The 16,620-nt window shown below is 32.6% G+C and overlaps 2 protein-coding genes and 1 long non-coding RNA gene across 3 annotated transcripts in view; 2 read left to right on the plus strand and 1 right to left on the minus strand.

The window, feature by feature from the left end:
* The window catches only part of LOC132069094 (uncharacterized), a 63,555-nt gene that overhangs the window by 3,916 nt on the left and 43,019 nt on the right, over positions 1-16,620 (plus strand). The gene's annotated exons all lie outside the window — the stretch shown is intronic.
* On the plus strand, positions 2,089-6,589 carry LOC132049932 (vesicle-associated membrane protein 722). The gene is made up of 5 exons (XM_059440916.1): positions 2,089-2,488; positions 5,073-5,214; positions 5,315-5,435; positions 5,556-5,618; positions 6,240-6,589. The coding sequence occupies exons 1-5, from the start codon at positions 2,299-2,301 to the stop codon at positions 6,384-6,386; spliced, it is 663 nt and encodes a 220-aa protein (XP_059296899.1). The 5' UTR covers positions 2,089-2,298; the 3' UTR covers positions 6,387-6,589.
* LOC132049937 (pantoate--beta-alanine ligase) lies at positions 7,758-11,510 on the minus strand. Its single transcript, XM_059440927.1, has 4 exons — positions 10,754-11,510; positions 8,899-9,012; positions 8,561-8,692; positions 7,758-8,089 (listed from the first exon to the last, which is right to left on the minus strand). The coding sequence occupies exons 1-4, from the start codon at positions 11,321-11,323 to the stop codon at positions 7,970-7,972; spliced, it is 936 nt and encodes a 311-aa protein (XP_059296910.1). The 5' UTR covers positions 11,324-11,510; the 3' UTR covers positions 7,758-7,969.

Below are 16,620 nucleotides of genomic sequence, written 5' to 3' on the forward strand. Positions count from 1 at the left end.
ACAATCCAGAAAATAGAGTAACATGCTATATCTAGTTAAATTGTATTGATAACATGAAAATATATTACACTGCAATATATATAACTAAAAATTTAAAGTTAACTTTCATATTAACTCTGGTTTGGTACTTTGGTATAGACCTGGTTCGACATTTAGCCTGTTTGGTATATAAGTATTGTAAAATTCAAATATTCCGCGTAGTACATTACAATATTACATATAATCAAGATATGCTCATATGCTCAAATACACCAAACTGGTCACATAAGCAGATTTCGATAATATATATTTGGCATTGACTCTTGCACCCAAGAACCATAAAATGAAGAAAATAACAAGGCTTCTAGAAAATACATAAGAGTATAGTTAATACTTTTCTCTTTCAAACATTGACAAAGCAGTCCCAATTTGACCAATCTTCTAGTAGTTCCTCTATTTTTCTTTTTTTCCCACTGGAGGAAAAAGGGGAGAAATGATAATGTGAAGAAAAAGTAGTGCATTTAATTTCCTTGTTTTAATAATTTAATTACAGCTTGCGTGTAATTAATATCTAAGAAATCCGTTTCAAACTTATGCAGCAAAATTTATTACTAACGACAAGCATAGGTTTTAGCTGGGGCACATCCGTTATTTCCGATGCCACACATGGGTCGTTTAAAACAACAATTCAATTTCAGCCCCCAAATCAAGATAATATGACAATAATGGTCCCTTGTGTTTGAGGATAGAGTTAAAATAGCCCCTATCGTTTATTTTTGTCAAAAGTTAACATTTTAGTCTCCTTCAAATAGTTAACAATTTATGTTTGATGGATTTGAACAATGAGGAAAAAAGAATAAATCATAAACACCAAAAAAGTTTCAATACAATTCTTAAATATGCAACACAAAGACTGCACTTGATACAAAAAAGATATAAAAGTACAGTTAAACCTCTCTATAATTGTCATTCGTTGTAACAACATTTTACTATAACCACCTGACTTTCTCCTGAACCTATTTTCATGTTATATTTTGCTTCTCTATAACAATATTCTACCTATAACAGGAGTGACATTCATTATAGCGGTACATACTTTGTAAAATTACCTTTCTATAACAGCCATACTCAAATATTGTATAGTAATATTCTGTAATAAGTATATTATGTATAATAAAAATAAAAAGCTATTGTTAAGAGTCAATTGCTACTTGGGGTGAGATAGAAGAGTCATCTGTAAAGCTCTCAGACAACCTTCAAATGAAAGCTATTGAATTCCCTTTTGCTGAAAGTTTGGACAAATTCTTCGCCAATTCGAGCGTTATATTATCATTAAGAGACTAGAATTTACGAAACAACCTACAATTATAGAATTCTTAAGTCAAACTTGAAATAGTTAAATCTCAATTAATTTTAAATGCATATATTACTTAGATTTTAATTCTTTATCGATATAGTACAGCTAGTTACGGATTTATTAGTAATTTATTATTCTTTTCAATTTTTAATGAATGAGAGATGAAAATCAATTGAGATTTTAAAATTAACAAGTATATTATTTTCGCTTATATGTAACATAGAAAGTACAAAAAAAATTATTTGCGTACTTTTGTTTATAATAGCTAAATGAGATCTAAACATCAAATGCCGCATATACATACATAGCAGGACCTCACTATAGCAGCCATGAAATTTTTTAACAAACGCTGCCATTATAAAGAGGTTTGATTGGAGCAGAAATTACACCTCAAAAAGTCACATCAGACTCTAGAAATAAATAAAAAATAGACAAAACTACAAAAATTATATCTCTAAACGTGAGTTCCTGCTAATTTTCCATTTTTCATAGTTCCCATCAAATCTAACAGATAAACAACAAAAACAACAACATATGTTGTGTAATCCCACAAGTGGAGTAAAATCTAACAGACAGATTTCGATAAATAATTCAACGAAAATAAAAAATATTATACTAAGTTAAAAGACTAAAACTAATTAATGCATACTTAAGGGACTTTTTTTTAATCCAAACTCAAACATAAGCCCCTATTTTAGCCATTTTTCTCCCCAATAAAGCAACAAGCTTGTACGTACCTTCACAAGGAAGAATAGGAAACTTCCCAACACCCACACCCACACGCACCCCGCGTTTCAAAAATCAAAATTCATCTTCCCAATTCCCTTTTTATCTTTTTCCATTACCTCCATATATTTCAATTTTCACATCATACACATTTCTATTTCTCTCTCTCTCAAAAAAAAAAAAAAAAAAAAAAACTCTACTACTATATATACTTAGCTAGGGTTTTGTTTTCTTCAATGGGGCAACAATCGTTGATCTACAGTTTTGTTGCTCGTGGTACTGTAATTCTGGCTGAATACACTGAATTCACCGGTAATTTTACAAGTATTGCTTCACAATGTCTCCAGAAACTTCCTGCTTCAAATAACAAGTTCACTTATAACTGTGATGGACATACTTTTAACTATCTCGTTGAACAAGGCTTCAGTAAGTCACTTTTCTCATTTTTTTTTTTTTTTTGTTAATTTAATTGATTCTCCTGATCCTATCATTGCATTTATGATTTTATTGTTTTGCTGCTTGATTTCTTTTTGTTGATTGCTTGATTTTGGAATAGTGCAGTTTAGATCTTAGTGGAGTAAGTGTAATAATAATAAATTTCGTGCTAATTAGTTTAGTTAATACAGAATTTCCTCGTATCATCCATGAATATGTGATTTTATTGCTTTGTTGCGCGGCTTTATGTGTTGATTGTTTGATTTTGGAATAGTGCAGTTTAGATCTTAGTACATTAAAGTGTAAGAGCAATAAACTTCGTGCTAATTAGTTTAGTTAATGCGGAATTTCCGGTTGGATTGGATCTCATTCATTTCGTTGCTTATTTTAAGTTTCAATTTTCATTTCTTTGTTAAATGCTACTCCCCCGTCCCAATTTATATGTGATCTGAGTTTGGATTTCGAGAGTCAGACAAAGTAATCTTTGACCGCGATTTACTAGTATGCCCTTTTAATATTTTAATTTTAAATTGTTTATTATTGTGACTTATAGTACTTTTTATGTAGTTTCTAAATAGGGAAAAGGGTCAAAAATACCCCTCTACTTTGGAAAAAGGGCTAAAAATATCCTTTGAACTTATTTTGGGTCAAAAATACCCCTCTCATCCTTAAAGTTTTCAAATATACCCCTGTCTTGATGGAAATTATCCCCCAAAATAATCCGAAATCATTTTTTAAACCCGTTCCATCATTTAAACCCAATCCAACTAAATAATAACCCACAAGATCCCTTATTCCCCCAATTCCCTCAAACTTCAAACCTACGATTGGGGAATAAGGGGATCTTATGGGTAATTATTTAGTTGGGTCGGGTTTAAATGATGGAGCGGTTTAAAAAATGATTTCAAGTTATTTTGGGGGATAATTTCACAAGATGGGTATATTGAAAACTTTAAGGATGAGAGGGTATTTTTGATCCAAAAATAAGTTCGAGGATATTTTTAGCCCTTTTTCCAAAGTAAAGGGGTATTTTTGACCCTTTTCCCTTCTAAATATGTAAACTACTTTTCAAAAAAAACTTAAAATTGTATGTCTTAGCTCACGGTCAAAATGAAGAAGTTTGACTCTCGAAATTCCAACTGTATCACATAAATTTGGACAGAGGGAGTAGTGCTTAATGAGCTACTATTAGTTTTCGTGGTAATTAGTTTAGCTATTTTGCTTTGGATCTCTTTCATTTCGTTGCCTAGTTTTTCCATCTTTCGTTTCTTTTTTTTGCCTCCTTGTTATGTTGTTTGTGTTTGATTTCTAAGTAGTGCAGTCTAGATCTTAGTAGAATACTGATCAGCAATATTATCTTGGTAATTAGTTTAGTTAGTGCTTAAGTTTGCTTTAGATCAGTTTGATTTCATTTACATATAGAAAAAGCGCTGTTTCCATCCGCCTAGGCCTTGGGGAACAGAGTTACCCGATACCTGTGCTTATTGTGCTGGTACGAGGTAGCATGTACCTAGTGGAATAGTCATCAAGGTGCCTTAAACTGGCCGAGACACCACCGTCATGAAAAAAAACAACCCTACCTAAATATGATATGGTAATTTTCATGTAATTAGCAGAGGGGAAGATATGAATTATTTTGGAAGATCTCGTTTTTGTGCAAATTTCTTGTACATCTGTCGTTTATGGATGTATCATGCTAGTGTCTTCAATAGGGCCTATAGTTTCTTGAGTATTTTGCTTTTTGGTATCTGCTACCGTAGGTTGTTTATTGCGTTTCAGTTATCGCATTTCGTTGTCGTTGCTGTTCCTTTTTTTTTTTTTGGGAAGGCTTTGCACTGCTTTCCTTATTAGTTGCTGTGTTTTCCTCTTTCATAACTGCGGTGTTTTTCTGCACTCAAGCCGAGGGTCTTCCGGAAACAGCCTCTCTACCTCCACAAGGTAGGGGTAAGGTCTGCGTACGCTCTACCCTTCCCAGATCCCACGTGGGATCACACTGGGTTGTTGTTGTTGTACCCTTACTTCATAAAATGTAATTTAATAAGGTACAATATCTGTTTTGCTCATTTAGGGAATTCTTTTGAATTGTGAAGCAGCTGAACATTGGTTTTGGATTTAGTCATAGTTATTGTAGTATGCTGACTAGGTTTCTAGGCTAAGCTCTCGTCAAGCTGCTTTGTTAAGTCTTCCACACGTTGAAGAGAAGTACATAACTCTTATAGAATATGCGTTAATAAGCACTTAGGATCGCCCACTTAGCGACTTAAATGAAGTACTGTGCATTTCGGCTTAACAAATTCAGGCAGTGGTTTATTTTTATTCAATTGAAGTGAACAACAAATCTGTTTTGAATCGTTTCTCCTGTATCTAGAAGAAGTTTTTGCACTCTCCTCCCGGTGGGGGGTGGGGATTGCACTTCCTTCTTTCTATGATAGTTTTTTTCCCCGGTTTTCTTCAGATTCTGATTTGTATGCTCTTATGTCCAATGATGATTGATTACCTGACAAATAATATGTAATGCTTCATCACTTCCACGTCTTTTTTCATGCTGACATTGTTATACCCTCTGTATAAACAGCATATTGTGTTGTTGCTGTGGAATCTGTTGGAAGACAGATCCCAATTGCATTTTTAGAGAGAACCAAGGAGGAATTTACCAAGAAATATGGAGGAGGCAAGGCTGCTACAGCTGTTGCTCAAAGCTTAAACAGGGAGTTCGGGTAAATTTCATTTTCTTTTCATTCTCTTTTCCCTTCTCCTTTATTATTGTTGGTAATATTGAAAGTGATAGACTCCTTCATTCAAAATAATAATTTACAGGCCCAAACTGAAGGAGCAGATGCAGTACTGTGTAGATCATCCAGAGGAAATCAGTAAGCTTGTGAAGGTGAAGGCTCAGGTTTCAGAAGTTAAGGGTGTGATGATGGAAAACATTGAAAAGGTAGAAAACATATTTATTGGAATATACTGTTCTAGAGGACAAATTTATGTTGTGGTCTTGGAAATAGATTGAGAATCCCGAAGTGGATTTTGTTTGTTGATTGGAACTGTGTCCTTGTAGGTTCTTGATCGTGGGGAGAAGATTGAACTTTTGGTGGATAAGACTGAGAATCTTCGCTCCCAGGTATGTAACGCAATGACCATTCAATGTCCTGTTTCATAGATTTTTGAGTCTTGATCTCTAGATGGATGAATCTCCATTCGCAGTAATGAATAGGAGCTACAGTCAGTAAGTTATTTTTTCCTGCCTCTGTTGGTTGATAGCACACGACAAGAGTGCCATGGACTACTAGTTTCAGCAAATTCAAAGTGGTTTGAATTAATTTACTTCTCTAGAGAACTTGCAGGATTAATGATTTTGCTGCATATTTCTATTGCAAGATATTTCTAGAGGTTAAGCTCAGGACATTAGTAGCAAATAGAGTAGCCTGGAAACTACTGTTGAGCAATCATTTGGCTATGTTCTGTTACATTTTATATTTTCCAGTTGCTTAGATAACTACACTTTCTGTACCATCCATTAGGCCAAAGGTTAGTGGCCTCCCCTTCAAGCTTTTTTGGCAACTTAAGGTAAAGGTTTATTTGCTCCAGTGGGCTGGACCTGGTGAACTGTTATTATCATTACGCCTACTTGTCTCCCTCTCCCCTTACCTTCTTTCTAAACTTGTACTCGTGTTATTGTTTTCCTCTTTTGTTCCATCTGAACATGAAATATGGGAGTGAAATTGTTGCCTCATTGCTGCAGGCACAAGATTTCAGGACGCAAGGAACAACAATGAGGAGGAAGATGTGGTTGCAGAACATGAAGATCAAGCTTATAGTCTTGGGGATTATTATTGCCTTGATTCTGATCATAGTTTTGTCAGTATGTGGTGGTTTCAAATGTCACTAGTGCAGTTCCACATCCTTAGTATACTGGATGTTGATTGAAAATTGTGACACTTAAATCTTTGTAGCATTGGCTTGTCAGTTCATTATAATTCTTTCTTCTTTTGTTTTAATATCTTTTGCTCCATGCTCTGTATCATGGGACACTGCTTGTATAGCTTGTAATGCTGAATTCTTTAGTATACTATCGGAAGAGTTCCCCTCCTAGATCACCAGGCGACATAGCGATTCTTGATTTTGTTGGTTGATTGGTTCCTAATTGGATAGAAAAGATCCTGAATTTAGAGTCAGTGGAGAAAGCGTGTACTGTATCTTTCTTTTCTGCCTCTATTTTTGAAGAGCTTCATTTTTCTGCTACCATTTATTCTTGCCGCTCCTTCGTATGTGAACTACTGTATTCACTGTGCTATAATTGGGTTCTCAAAGCTGCATTGCAGGGAAAGTTAATAGCACTTAAATGAGACTGTGTGAGGGATGTGAAAATGAGACTGTGTGAGGGATGTGACTCTGTCACGTTTCTTATAATTTGTTGTTTTTTCTGGTGGCCACCAAAAAAATAATAAGGTGCCTTAATTTATATAACTGGCTTGTTTTGATTGAGATAGCATATTTAATGGGCGTATTCATCTATTAACTATGAACTATCTTATTTTTCTGGGAAGGTGCCCGAACGAAATTCTAGAGCTCAGGCTGGATGTAATATTATTATTATTATTATTTTTTTTTGGCTTTTTGACGAATCTTTTAATCTGACAGGTGGCTATACTCATTTACGTGCTCTGACTGCTAATTAAGGAACAAGAAGTAAAAATGTTTTAACGTGGAAAAGTAGGTTGCTGTCTCTTTCCCAAAAGAAGCTGTAACTTGTAACCTTTTTCCTTTTGTAACTTCAACCAGTGAAACTTAATGCAACATCTGCCTCTGTAGAAAGCAACGACCATGAAGTCTCATCTCTCTTTTTCTTTTTGCTTGTTTAGGGTGTCATTTTCTAAAATGTGATGGTAATCAAGTTCTTTAATAAGGAGTTTTTCAACTGACATTTCTTCTGGTAACAAATGCGAACCATGTCCTTCAAAAAAAAAAAAAAAAAAAAAAAGAGAGCAGGAAACAAATGTGAACGAGCAAGGTGTGGCCTAGCGGTCAATGATGGGGTCTAGCACCATGAGGTCTCGTGTTAAAATCCCAACGGAGACGAAACATTAGGTGATTTCTTCCCATCTGTCCTAGCGTCCTAGCCTTGGTGGATAGAATTACGTGGTACTCGAGGTGCCAAGCTGGCTTGGACAACACGATTATAACCAAAAAAAAAAAAATTAAAAAAAAAAAATGAAACAATTAAATATCAGAACTAAAACGTTATTTAATAGCGGAGGATGTGATTCTAGTTCGCATCATCAAAAAGAAAGACAGACTATACTAGAGCAGCATGAATAGACTAGTCTACATGCAGTTGGAAAGATGATTCTTCTTAGAGCCATTTCTTCTTCAGTTGACTTTCTTTGAGAAAAGTCATTTTCGGATGGCTTCTACATACTGCAAAGCTTCTTGCAAACCAGGGTGATTGTATGTTCAGTGGCTCCATGCCTCTCAATTTATACGTATTTCCATGTTGTCAACGAGCCTGACCTCTCCAAACCATGCCGCTACACAAAATACAACAGGTCTCTCGATTGTTTCCACCGGCTCTAAACTTTCTTGCTCCACAATCTGGTGCAAGGAAGGTGTCACCAACAAGGTAAAACAAGATAACAAGACAAAGAAATGAAGTAACATTGGAAAATAATTTATTTGTATTTATGACCTCCATGTTGCAAAGGAAAAATATTGTGGAAAATTGCACACTTTTAAGTCCGGTTAAAGCTTCTGAGATGCTAACCATACTGCGTATATGTCTAGTAGTTCAAGAGGATAGTAAAGGAAAACCGTTGTGCGGCTTTTCTGTCGTTAGAATTAAAGTGGTGGATTTATCCTGTTACTCCTTAAAAAGCCACTTTTGTCATATACCACGACAAAGCAATAGTACTCGTGAATTTCAATTGGTAAATATACTTACAGGAGAGGACCTTGAAAGCAGAATTGACAAGATTATACCATACTTCCTCAAGTAATTGAGTTCCCAGTTGGTATTGCCTTGTTTATATCTTAAATGAAGGACATTATATTTCTTTAAGTTCTCACCTCAGCATAATCAACCGTTCCACCGGCTTCACTTATGAGTTGAATGGCTGGATTTATCAGCTCTCTGCAGTTGACCTGTCCTTTTTCTGCTTGAAATTTGGATATAGACAGCGCACGACTAATCGACAAAGCCTGAAGAATAGTAGGAAGAGCAAAAAGTTACAGAAAATAATAACGAAAGAGCCTTAGCAGGAAATCAGTTTTTGCATATGCATTGTCCCGGACATTCTTATTCTGAAAATGCTAATGTTTTCCACAACTCGGGTTCCTTGCGTTAACCAGAACATTTAACACAGGTTTATCATCATACTGAGAGATGACGGTAGCAGAAGAAGTACCCTTTGTCTGTTCTCAGGTGAAAGTTTCACATTACGGGAACTCATTGCGAGGCCATCAACCTCTCGTACTATTTCAGAACCAATCACCGTTATCCCAAAATCAAGATCTCGGACCTGAAACAGAATTACGTTGACACTGACAATTAGTATCACATCAGACTGCAGCTCTAAAATATACTGCTTCAATAAGACTAGCAAATTAGCAAAATCTAAAAAACATTTCAACATCTCCCAATTAGCACTTAATATACATAAGATGTGTCTTTTAACATAAAAATCTACCACTTAAAGATGGTTAAATAATACCTCCATTTGTGACTAGAGATTTTCTGAGAGTTAAAATTTTACTCCCCTCGAATCCATTTTAACCGGCGGTAAACTTGTCCCAAAGTAATTGTCACTTTAGGAATTCAAGACTAAAGTTGGCAATTGTTTCCAACTATACCCATAACATTAAAGAAGCAATTCTCTTTAATACTGCTCAATTCTCAAAAAGCACCTAATAAATAAGGGTAACTTTGTACTCTATACCTTGTATTTATTGTTTTTCTTAATAGGTGTTAAAAAAACTAAAGCTTCAGTTAAAATAAAGTCATCCAACATTTCAACAGAAAAACCAAGAGTAACATTATATTAATGTTGCCATTCTCTGAATAATCCTCCATTGCTGATAATCCTTTTGGCCAAAGACAGCAACATCAGGCTCAACTATATTGAACAACTTGGTGACAACAGTAGCAACCCTCTAAAGAAAACAGGCCTACTCTTCCCACACAAGCCCTTTCCCAAATTTTCACTTTAACCCAAGTTTCATGCCCCATCCCTTTATCTTCAACACAAGATACCACTTTTCCTTCACTCTTTTTTCTCTTCTTGATCCTCTCAGACCCGTTTCCGATTTGAGAATTCCCAGTCATACAGATTCTTGGGGTTGAATACAACGTCAACACCACTAGGTACACAATTGAGTTTCTGAATATCGCCTTGAAAATCAGAAGGTTATGTTGAAAGATCTTCATTGGGTGAGAATGGACCTTGATCTACATAGATGGACACAACTATGCAGTCAATGTGTTTGTGTGCTTCTTGGATTAGAGAAAGGTGACCCTCATGGAGTTAAAGTCCCCATTGAGAGAAAATAGTATAAGTTTGACGCAAACACGTGGTACAAATAAATTCATCCAACGTTTCAACAGAAAAACGAAGAGGATATTTTTGTCAAATCTTATCATTCTCTGAATAATCCTCCATTGCTGATAATTCTTCTTGCCGAAGACAGAAACATCAGGCTCAACTATATTGAACAACTTGGTAACAATTTGTCCCAAAATAATTGTTACTTCACGAATTCAAGATTAAAGTTGGCAACTGTTTCCAACTATACCCTTAATACTAAAGAAGTAGTTCTCTCTCTCTCTTTTTTTTTTTTTTTTTTTTTTCTTTTTAATAAGGAAAGGAGTAGTTCTCTTTAACACTGCTCAAGAGAGAACACACTACAAAAGCCTCAATAAAGCCAAAGAAGTTATCCAATTCCGACTCTTCTAAATTATTATGCCAGATGTCCCGGCCTGGGAGCCTCATTCGCCTGGCATCGGTTAAGTTTTCATTACAAAAGGATATAAGGAGTTCACATTGTAATAGTCTAAATTTCAACCATAGGGCTTGTAGACATCGGCATGTCCTCCATAATAACCACGCCGAATGAGCATTCTTGTTTTCGACTATACCTTGTATTTATTGTTTTCCTTAATGGGCGTGAAAAGAGCTAAAGCGATTTGATCCAAACACATGATACAAATAAATTCATCCAACATTTAAACAGAAAAACCAAGAGCAACTTTTTAGCAAATCTTACCATTCTCTGAATAATCTTCCATTGCTGATAATCCTTCTTGCCAAAAACAGCAACATCAGGTTCAACTATATTAAACAACTTGGTTACAACAGTAGCAACCCCTCTAAAGAAAACAGGTCTACTCTTCCCACACAACCCCTTTTCCAAATTTTCAACTCTAACCCAAGTTTCATGTCCCATTCTCTTATCTTCAACACAAGATACAACCTTTTCTTGATTTCTCTCAGACCCATTTCCAGTTTGAGAATTCCCATAATCATAAAGATTATTGGGACAAAATACAACATCAACACCATTACCAACAGACTTAAGTTTCTGAAAATCACCTTCAAAATCAGAAGGGTATGTTGAAAGATCTTCATTTGGTGAGAATTGACCTGGATTAACATAAATGGACACAACTATAATGTCAGCATGTTTATATGCTTCTTGAATTAAAGAAAGATGACCTTCATGGAGATAACCCATAGTCGGTACAAAGCCAATTGTATGGCCTTGTGCTCTCATTGTTCTTGTCCATTTTCTCATCTCATCTTTTTCTGTGATGATAATTGGTTCTTTTGATGCCATTCTTGATCAGTTAATCAAGATTTTGAGTTGATCACAAATAAGACTATTGAAATGATCAGTTGAATTGCTTTTTGGACAGCAGCCAATAGGTTGTACTAGTTCTGTGGTGAGCGAGGTTTCCAAGAATGTGTTGTTTTTAAGAAGATTAAACTTTCCTAAATAGGATGTTGGAAAAAATGGGCCGGCGGATTGGACCAAGAAAATTTGATAGAGACTAGTGATATCATAATTAAGATATGAAAGTTAACGTCATGATTGATGAAGGATTGAAGGTAGACTTTGAAAAGCGTTTACACTTTCTATTTTATTTCGTCTATCTGTCTGTCTATCTATCTATGCTATTTTAAAAGAATGAATATAAATATTGATTGATCAAAATATTTTTTAAATATTGATCGACTTTTATATCCTTCAAAATAATTTCCTTAAATAAATAATTCTATTTTATGTTGGATATAATTGCCATATTAAGGACTTATTAGGACTTTGAATTCAACCATAACAACACTACAACGGAAGGAAACTTTTTTTGGACTCTCAAATCAAGCAGGAATAACTTCTTTATATTAACTAAACGAATTGAAAAATCATAGTTTAGTTTGGTACATATAGAATTACTTGATCATAATAATGGTACTAATTAATGCAAAACAGGGATCAAATTAGTTATTTACATAATTAGAAGTACAATTTAGGTAAAAAGGAGAATTAAAAATAAAATTCTTTGATTAGTGAATTTTATAAATACCTTTCTTTGAATTCAGTTCAGTGACTTTTATAAATATCCTTACTAATATATTCATTTACATAGTGAACTTTATAAATATTTTTCATTAATTAGCACAATATTTGTTGTTAGAGCATCAAACAAGTTTTATGACAAACACAAAAACTACAAAGTTGATATGTTTCATGGCTTCAAATTCTTACAAAGAAATCAAAATAAGGAGATAAACGTAATTTCATAAATCACAAGGGAGATTTGTGTTAAGAATAGAAAATGGATAAAGGTCTCTGTAATTGATCCATTATATTTAATATATTTTATCAAGCTAACTAGCTATGTTAGAGTGTCATGACATATTTTTGGTATAAGCATTAAGAATTCGGAAGAGAATTACATTTTAGTTAACTTGGCCAAAATTGAATGACTTTTACGTGAGACAATAAATAGAAAATAATTTATGTGTGATAAACTTTAGTCAAGTTGGATAATTTTTATGTTAAAAAAGAAGAAGCATTTTTTGTGTATAAACTTTAAGTTTGACGACTTTTATGTAACAAAAATAAATAAAAAACTTTTGTGTGATAAACTCGAAGGTGAATGATAGTTGGTTTGGATATTATTGTGGGAATTGATATGGGTATGCTTAAATAAAATAAGAGAAGGAGAAACAAAAAGATTGTTTATCGTAACATTGATTGATTATCTTTTGCAAGTCAGTAGATATAAAATTTTATGTTGAAAGAAAATAAAATACTTGAAATTGTTTCTACGTATAAGCAGTTCATCATAAAAGTCGGTGATGGGAGGACTTGATTTTTTTTTATTAAATATTGTATCTTGCTTTTGCGATAAACTTAATTTTTGTAGAAATAAATAACTAAATATGCTTAAAATTGAATAATATTCTCTTACTTTAATTTTGTTCTGTAATGATATTCAACACTTTTATATTTGTAAATGACGATAAATAAATATATGATCTTCAACCAAAAAAATAAAATAAATATATGATCACTTAATTTCTAATATTGGATTATCTTAGTTGTAACACTTTTCTAATATGTAAAAAGAAAAAAAATAATACCAGGAACATCTTTTTCGAAATATTAAGTGGATACGAATCTTATACCATAGTAACATTTTTGTAGCTCATAATTCAATGTATGTAATTATAAATAATTATCTAATATTTTTTGCGGTGACTGAGGTTGGCAGGAAATAACGTGCGAGGCACGTTTATAGAGACTAGTACTATATTAAAAGCACGAAGGGCCTTAGAAATGTTGATTGAACTTTTTGCCCTTCATTAAAAGACTTCGCAATAGACAAAATTGTCATTTACTATTTTTTTAATATTTAAAAATTTAAAATCATCAACTATATAAGAAGTCCTAAATATTTGAGAGTCTGAAATCAATTAAGATTGTAAAATATATAACTCCTTTCCTATTTGAACTATAATACCTTGTCATGTAACATAATTGTACCTTCCATGTTACTTTTCCTAATAAATCGATTAATATTTTCAAAATTGTGGCATACGGACCACAACACAATTGTGTCCAAATATATGTATATACGTTCGTATGCTTCTTTCCCTTAATATTTCAAATGTTTTTATCAGTTACCATTTCATTGTGAAGGAAAATTAACACTTTCTTCAAAGAAAGTTATAAGACCAGTAATTTAACAAAAATATGTAGCCTATTTTGGTAAGAATTGTACTTAAAGTGGAAAAAAGAATTTGAAGTAATTATTCACGACATCTTTAATGTCAAGATTTCAAAAAGATGCTACGGAAACTATTAAATCAAATTATTATTTCTCTAATAGTTAATTTTTTTATATTTGAAATTATTTAGTACTTTAAAACCCTTTTAGGTTTAGGAGTCCTTTTTATTTGTCATTAAATTAGTTAACCATCAACACGCTTAAATGGCTCAAACCTTGAAATCCCTCTACGTTCATGAGTATTATTTCTTCATTATAAAATCGTTAAAGTCCGAAAGCCATAACGATCTCTCATGAATAAGAATTCTTATAACCACCCCTTACCATTATAAAAACATTAAATGTGCCTAGCTATTTGCCGCTGGATTATGCTACTCGTCTGCTGTTTTAGCTTTGAGTTTTGGATTGATTTGCAATTCCATTCACAATCTTTTACTTTTTTTTTTGGCAGAAAAAATGCTAAGAAGTACTTTTTCTACGGCGATTCTGGAGCGAAAGAAAGCTGTGAATAGGCTCATCGTAGGCGAGCCGGTCAATGATGATAACTCCATTATCATCTTACACTCTGCTACTATGGAGAAACTTTTTTTCGTGGAGAGACAATTCTCATCAAGGTTTTCAATTTAATCTTCTAACTAAATTCCTCTATATAGTACTTATTGTGGTTTTTTTTTTGGATAAATATTTACAAAATTTATGATCATTATTTAGTAATATTTTGATGATAAATTTCTAGGGTTTCGTTTTGGACTATCTTATCGCGTAGCGCTTAAATTATTTGATGGCGTAGCGTTTGAACTATTTAATGGCTTATTTGTTGTTTGCTTAGGTTCTCTGTAACTATTTTGTTGTTTTTAGGTGTGTAAAGTCGCATAAACCTCTTGCCAGGTAAGTTTCAAACTATCAGATAGTTTACATAATAAACTTCATAATTGTTTGTATACTTATCGCATATTTTAGTATTTATTGTTGGTATAAGCATGTTTAAAGCTTTACTTCTTGGTATCGTTTGGTGCTCTTCAGCTATGTCTTTCTATTTGCTAATGAAAAATATGTATGCTATAATCACTTTGTCAAACCCAAAGCTACTGACTTAAATCATGCAGTACTGTACAAGTAATACAATACTAAAATCTAGGATTTGAAAACCAATTAAATTAAGAGTCTTTATATTTTTCTTGGTCGTCTAATTTATTTCAACGTACTTGTATTAACATAGTTAGTTAGTATTGTATTAATTTCTCTTTTTGTACTATTAAATTCAAATTTTCCTTTTTCTCTCAAGTTATTTTGTTGCTCCTATTTTCCAGCTAATGCACTTTTCCTAAATTCAATATTTTCCTTGGGTGATTTTCTTTCATTTGGTAGTTCCCCCCACCCCCCCTCCCTCCTTCAAAATATGGTAATACTTATTTGTAATAGTGTTTACATTAATTAGTTATTGGCACGAGTTAAATTTGGAAGAAAACAAATTAGGAATTAGTGTCGATATAAACAATGGAGAATATGCATATAGCAAATTGAGTTAGGCTTCTACATACATCAACGTAAGCTTCCTTTCACTTTCTTAGTTCTTTATCTTTTTCTTATGGCTTATCAATAATGTTGCTCTTCAAACTTGTTATGATTCCTCACCTTTCTTCTACGTTAATTTACAATATATAACTCTTTATTTTTTTTAATCTTATATTTATTGTTCTCTTACATTGCATATATTTGCTACAAAAATTACTTATTCCAAGAACATATTTGAAAGTATTTTACCATTCATTTAGTTTGAAATAATGTTATACATAGTACGCTCATACAAGTTCATGGTCACAAAATCAATCGACTAATTTACATTCCTTTTCCAATGTGCACATTCAATTCCTTTTTGGTTAAGTAATAGTCTTCATAAATTATGGAAAATATAATATTAGAAAATCCAACGTCGAAACTCGAAACTAAACAGAATTTTGAAGAAAGATAAATAGTTACCATAAAATTCAAGATATTTTTGCCCTATATTTTAAAATTATTACTTTAGGATTAGAAGTCTTTTAGTACCAATAATATTACTTAAGTTGTGTTCTTTTGTTTAGGTTTAGAGTTCGTGTTAGGCGTAGGCTTAGGACTCTTTTATCAAAATTGTCGTAGACCATATATAAAGGGGGAAATTACCTTAGGATTAAGATATTAGTATCACTTAGGTTTAGAATACTTTTACAAGTTAATTTACTTAGGTGAACTTTTAGAATTTAAAAATCAAATTATTTAGAAAGAACTTATAGGTTGAATGATAAAACAATCGATCTAAAATTTTATAAGGACGACTAATAGTTATTGAATTCAAATTCCGTAGCTAAACAATAAAATTTATTGTTAAATTCAATTTATTTTTTTCAAATTCCTCACATTAGTAAATTTATTTTTCAAATTCACAAAATTCTTAAGTATATAGATTTGATAAATAAGAAATATATTTGTGGTGAAAGAAATTAGAAATAAAGCAAATTCGATTATAGAATAACGTTAAATGTCAATTTGGTAAAATGCAAATTTAAAGTAAAAAGGATGAAATAGTACAAACTTAAATATATTAAATGAATTGTCATTATTTTGTTTTTGTTAAACTTATTCTAACAAATAAACCCTCTCAATATTTTTTTATATATTAGTTTATTTCACTACTAAATAAACATGACAGAAAGTTAAACGCTAAAATTCATCGCTAATTCTATCACTGCAAGAAAGTATAGAAATGACAACAAAAAATTTAATATTTAGCAACAACTTAGTTTTATTGTTGGCAAATGAACTTTTTTGTTGCCAAAGAATTTAATTTTATTGCCATAGT

The sequence above is a fragment of the Lycium ferocissimum genome, chromosome 1, assembly GCF_029784015.1.
Source record: "Lycium ferocissimum isolate CSIRO_LF1 chromosome 1, AGI_CSIRO_Lferr_CH_V1, whole genome shotgun sequence".
Classification (NCBI taxonomy): Eukaryota; Viridiplantae; Streptophyta; class Magnoliopsida; order Solanales; family Solanaceae; genus Lycium; species Lycium ferocissimum.

Coding starts and splice junctions, on each gene's coding strand:
- LOC132049937 (XM_059440927.1), bottom strand. CDS start 11,323: ATGGCATCAAAAGAACCAATTATCATCACAGAAAAAGATGAGATGAGA. Junction 8,693..8,898: donor CACCTGAGAACAGACAAAGG/GTACTTCTTCTG, acceptor ACTATTCTTCAG/GCTTTGTCGATTAGTCGTGC. Junction 8,090..8,560: donor GAACGGTTGATTATGCTGAG/GTGAGAACTTAA, acceptor TCCTTGCACCAG/ATTGTGGAGCAAGAAAGTTT.
- LOC132049932 (XM_059440916.1), top strand. CDS start 2,299: ATGGGGCAACAATCGTTGATCTACAGTTTTGTTGCTCGTGGTACTGTA. Junction 5,215..5,314: donor AGCTTAAACAGGGAGTTCGG/GTAAATTTCATT, acceptor AATAATTTACAG/GCCCAAACTGAAGGAGCAGA. Junction 5,619..6,239: donor CTGAGAATCTTCGCTCCCAG/GTATGTAACGCA, acceptor TCATTGCTGCAG/GCACAAGATTTCAGGACGCA.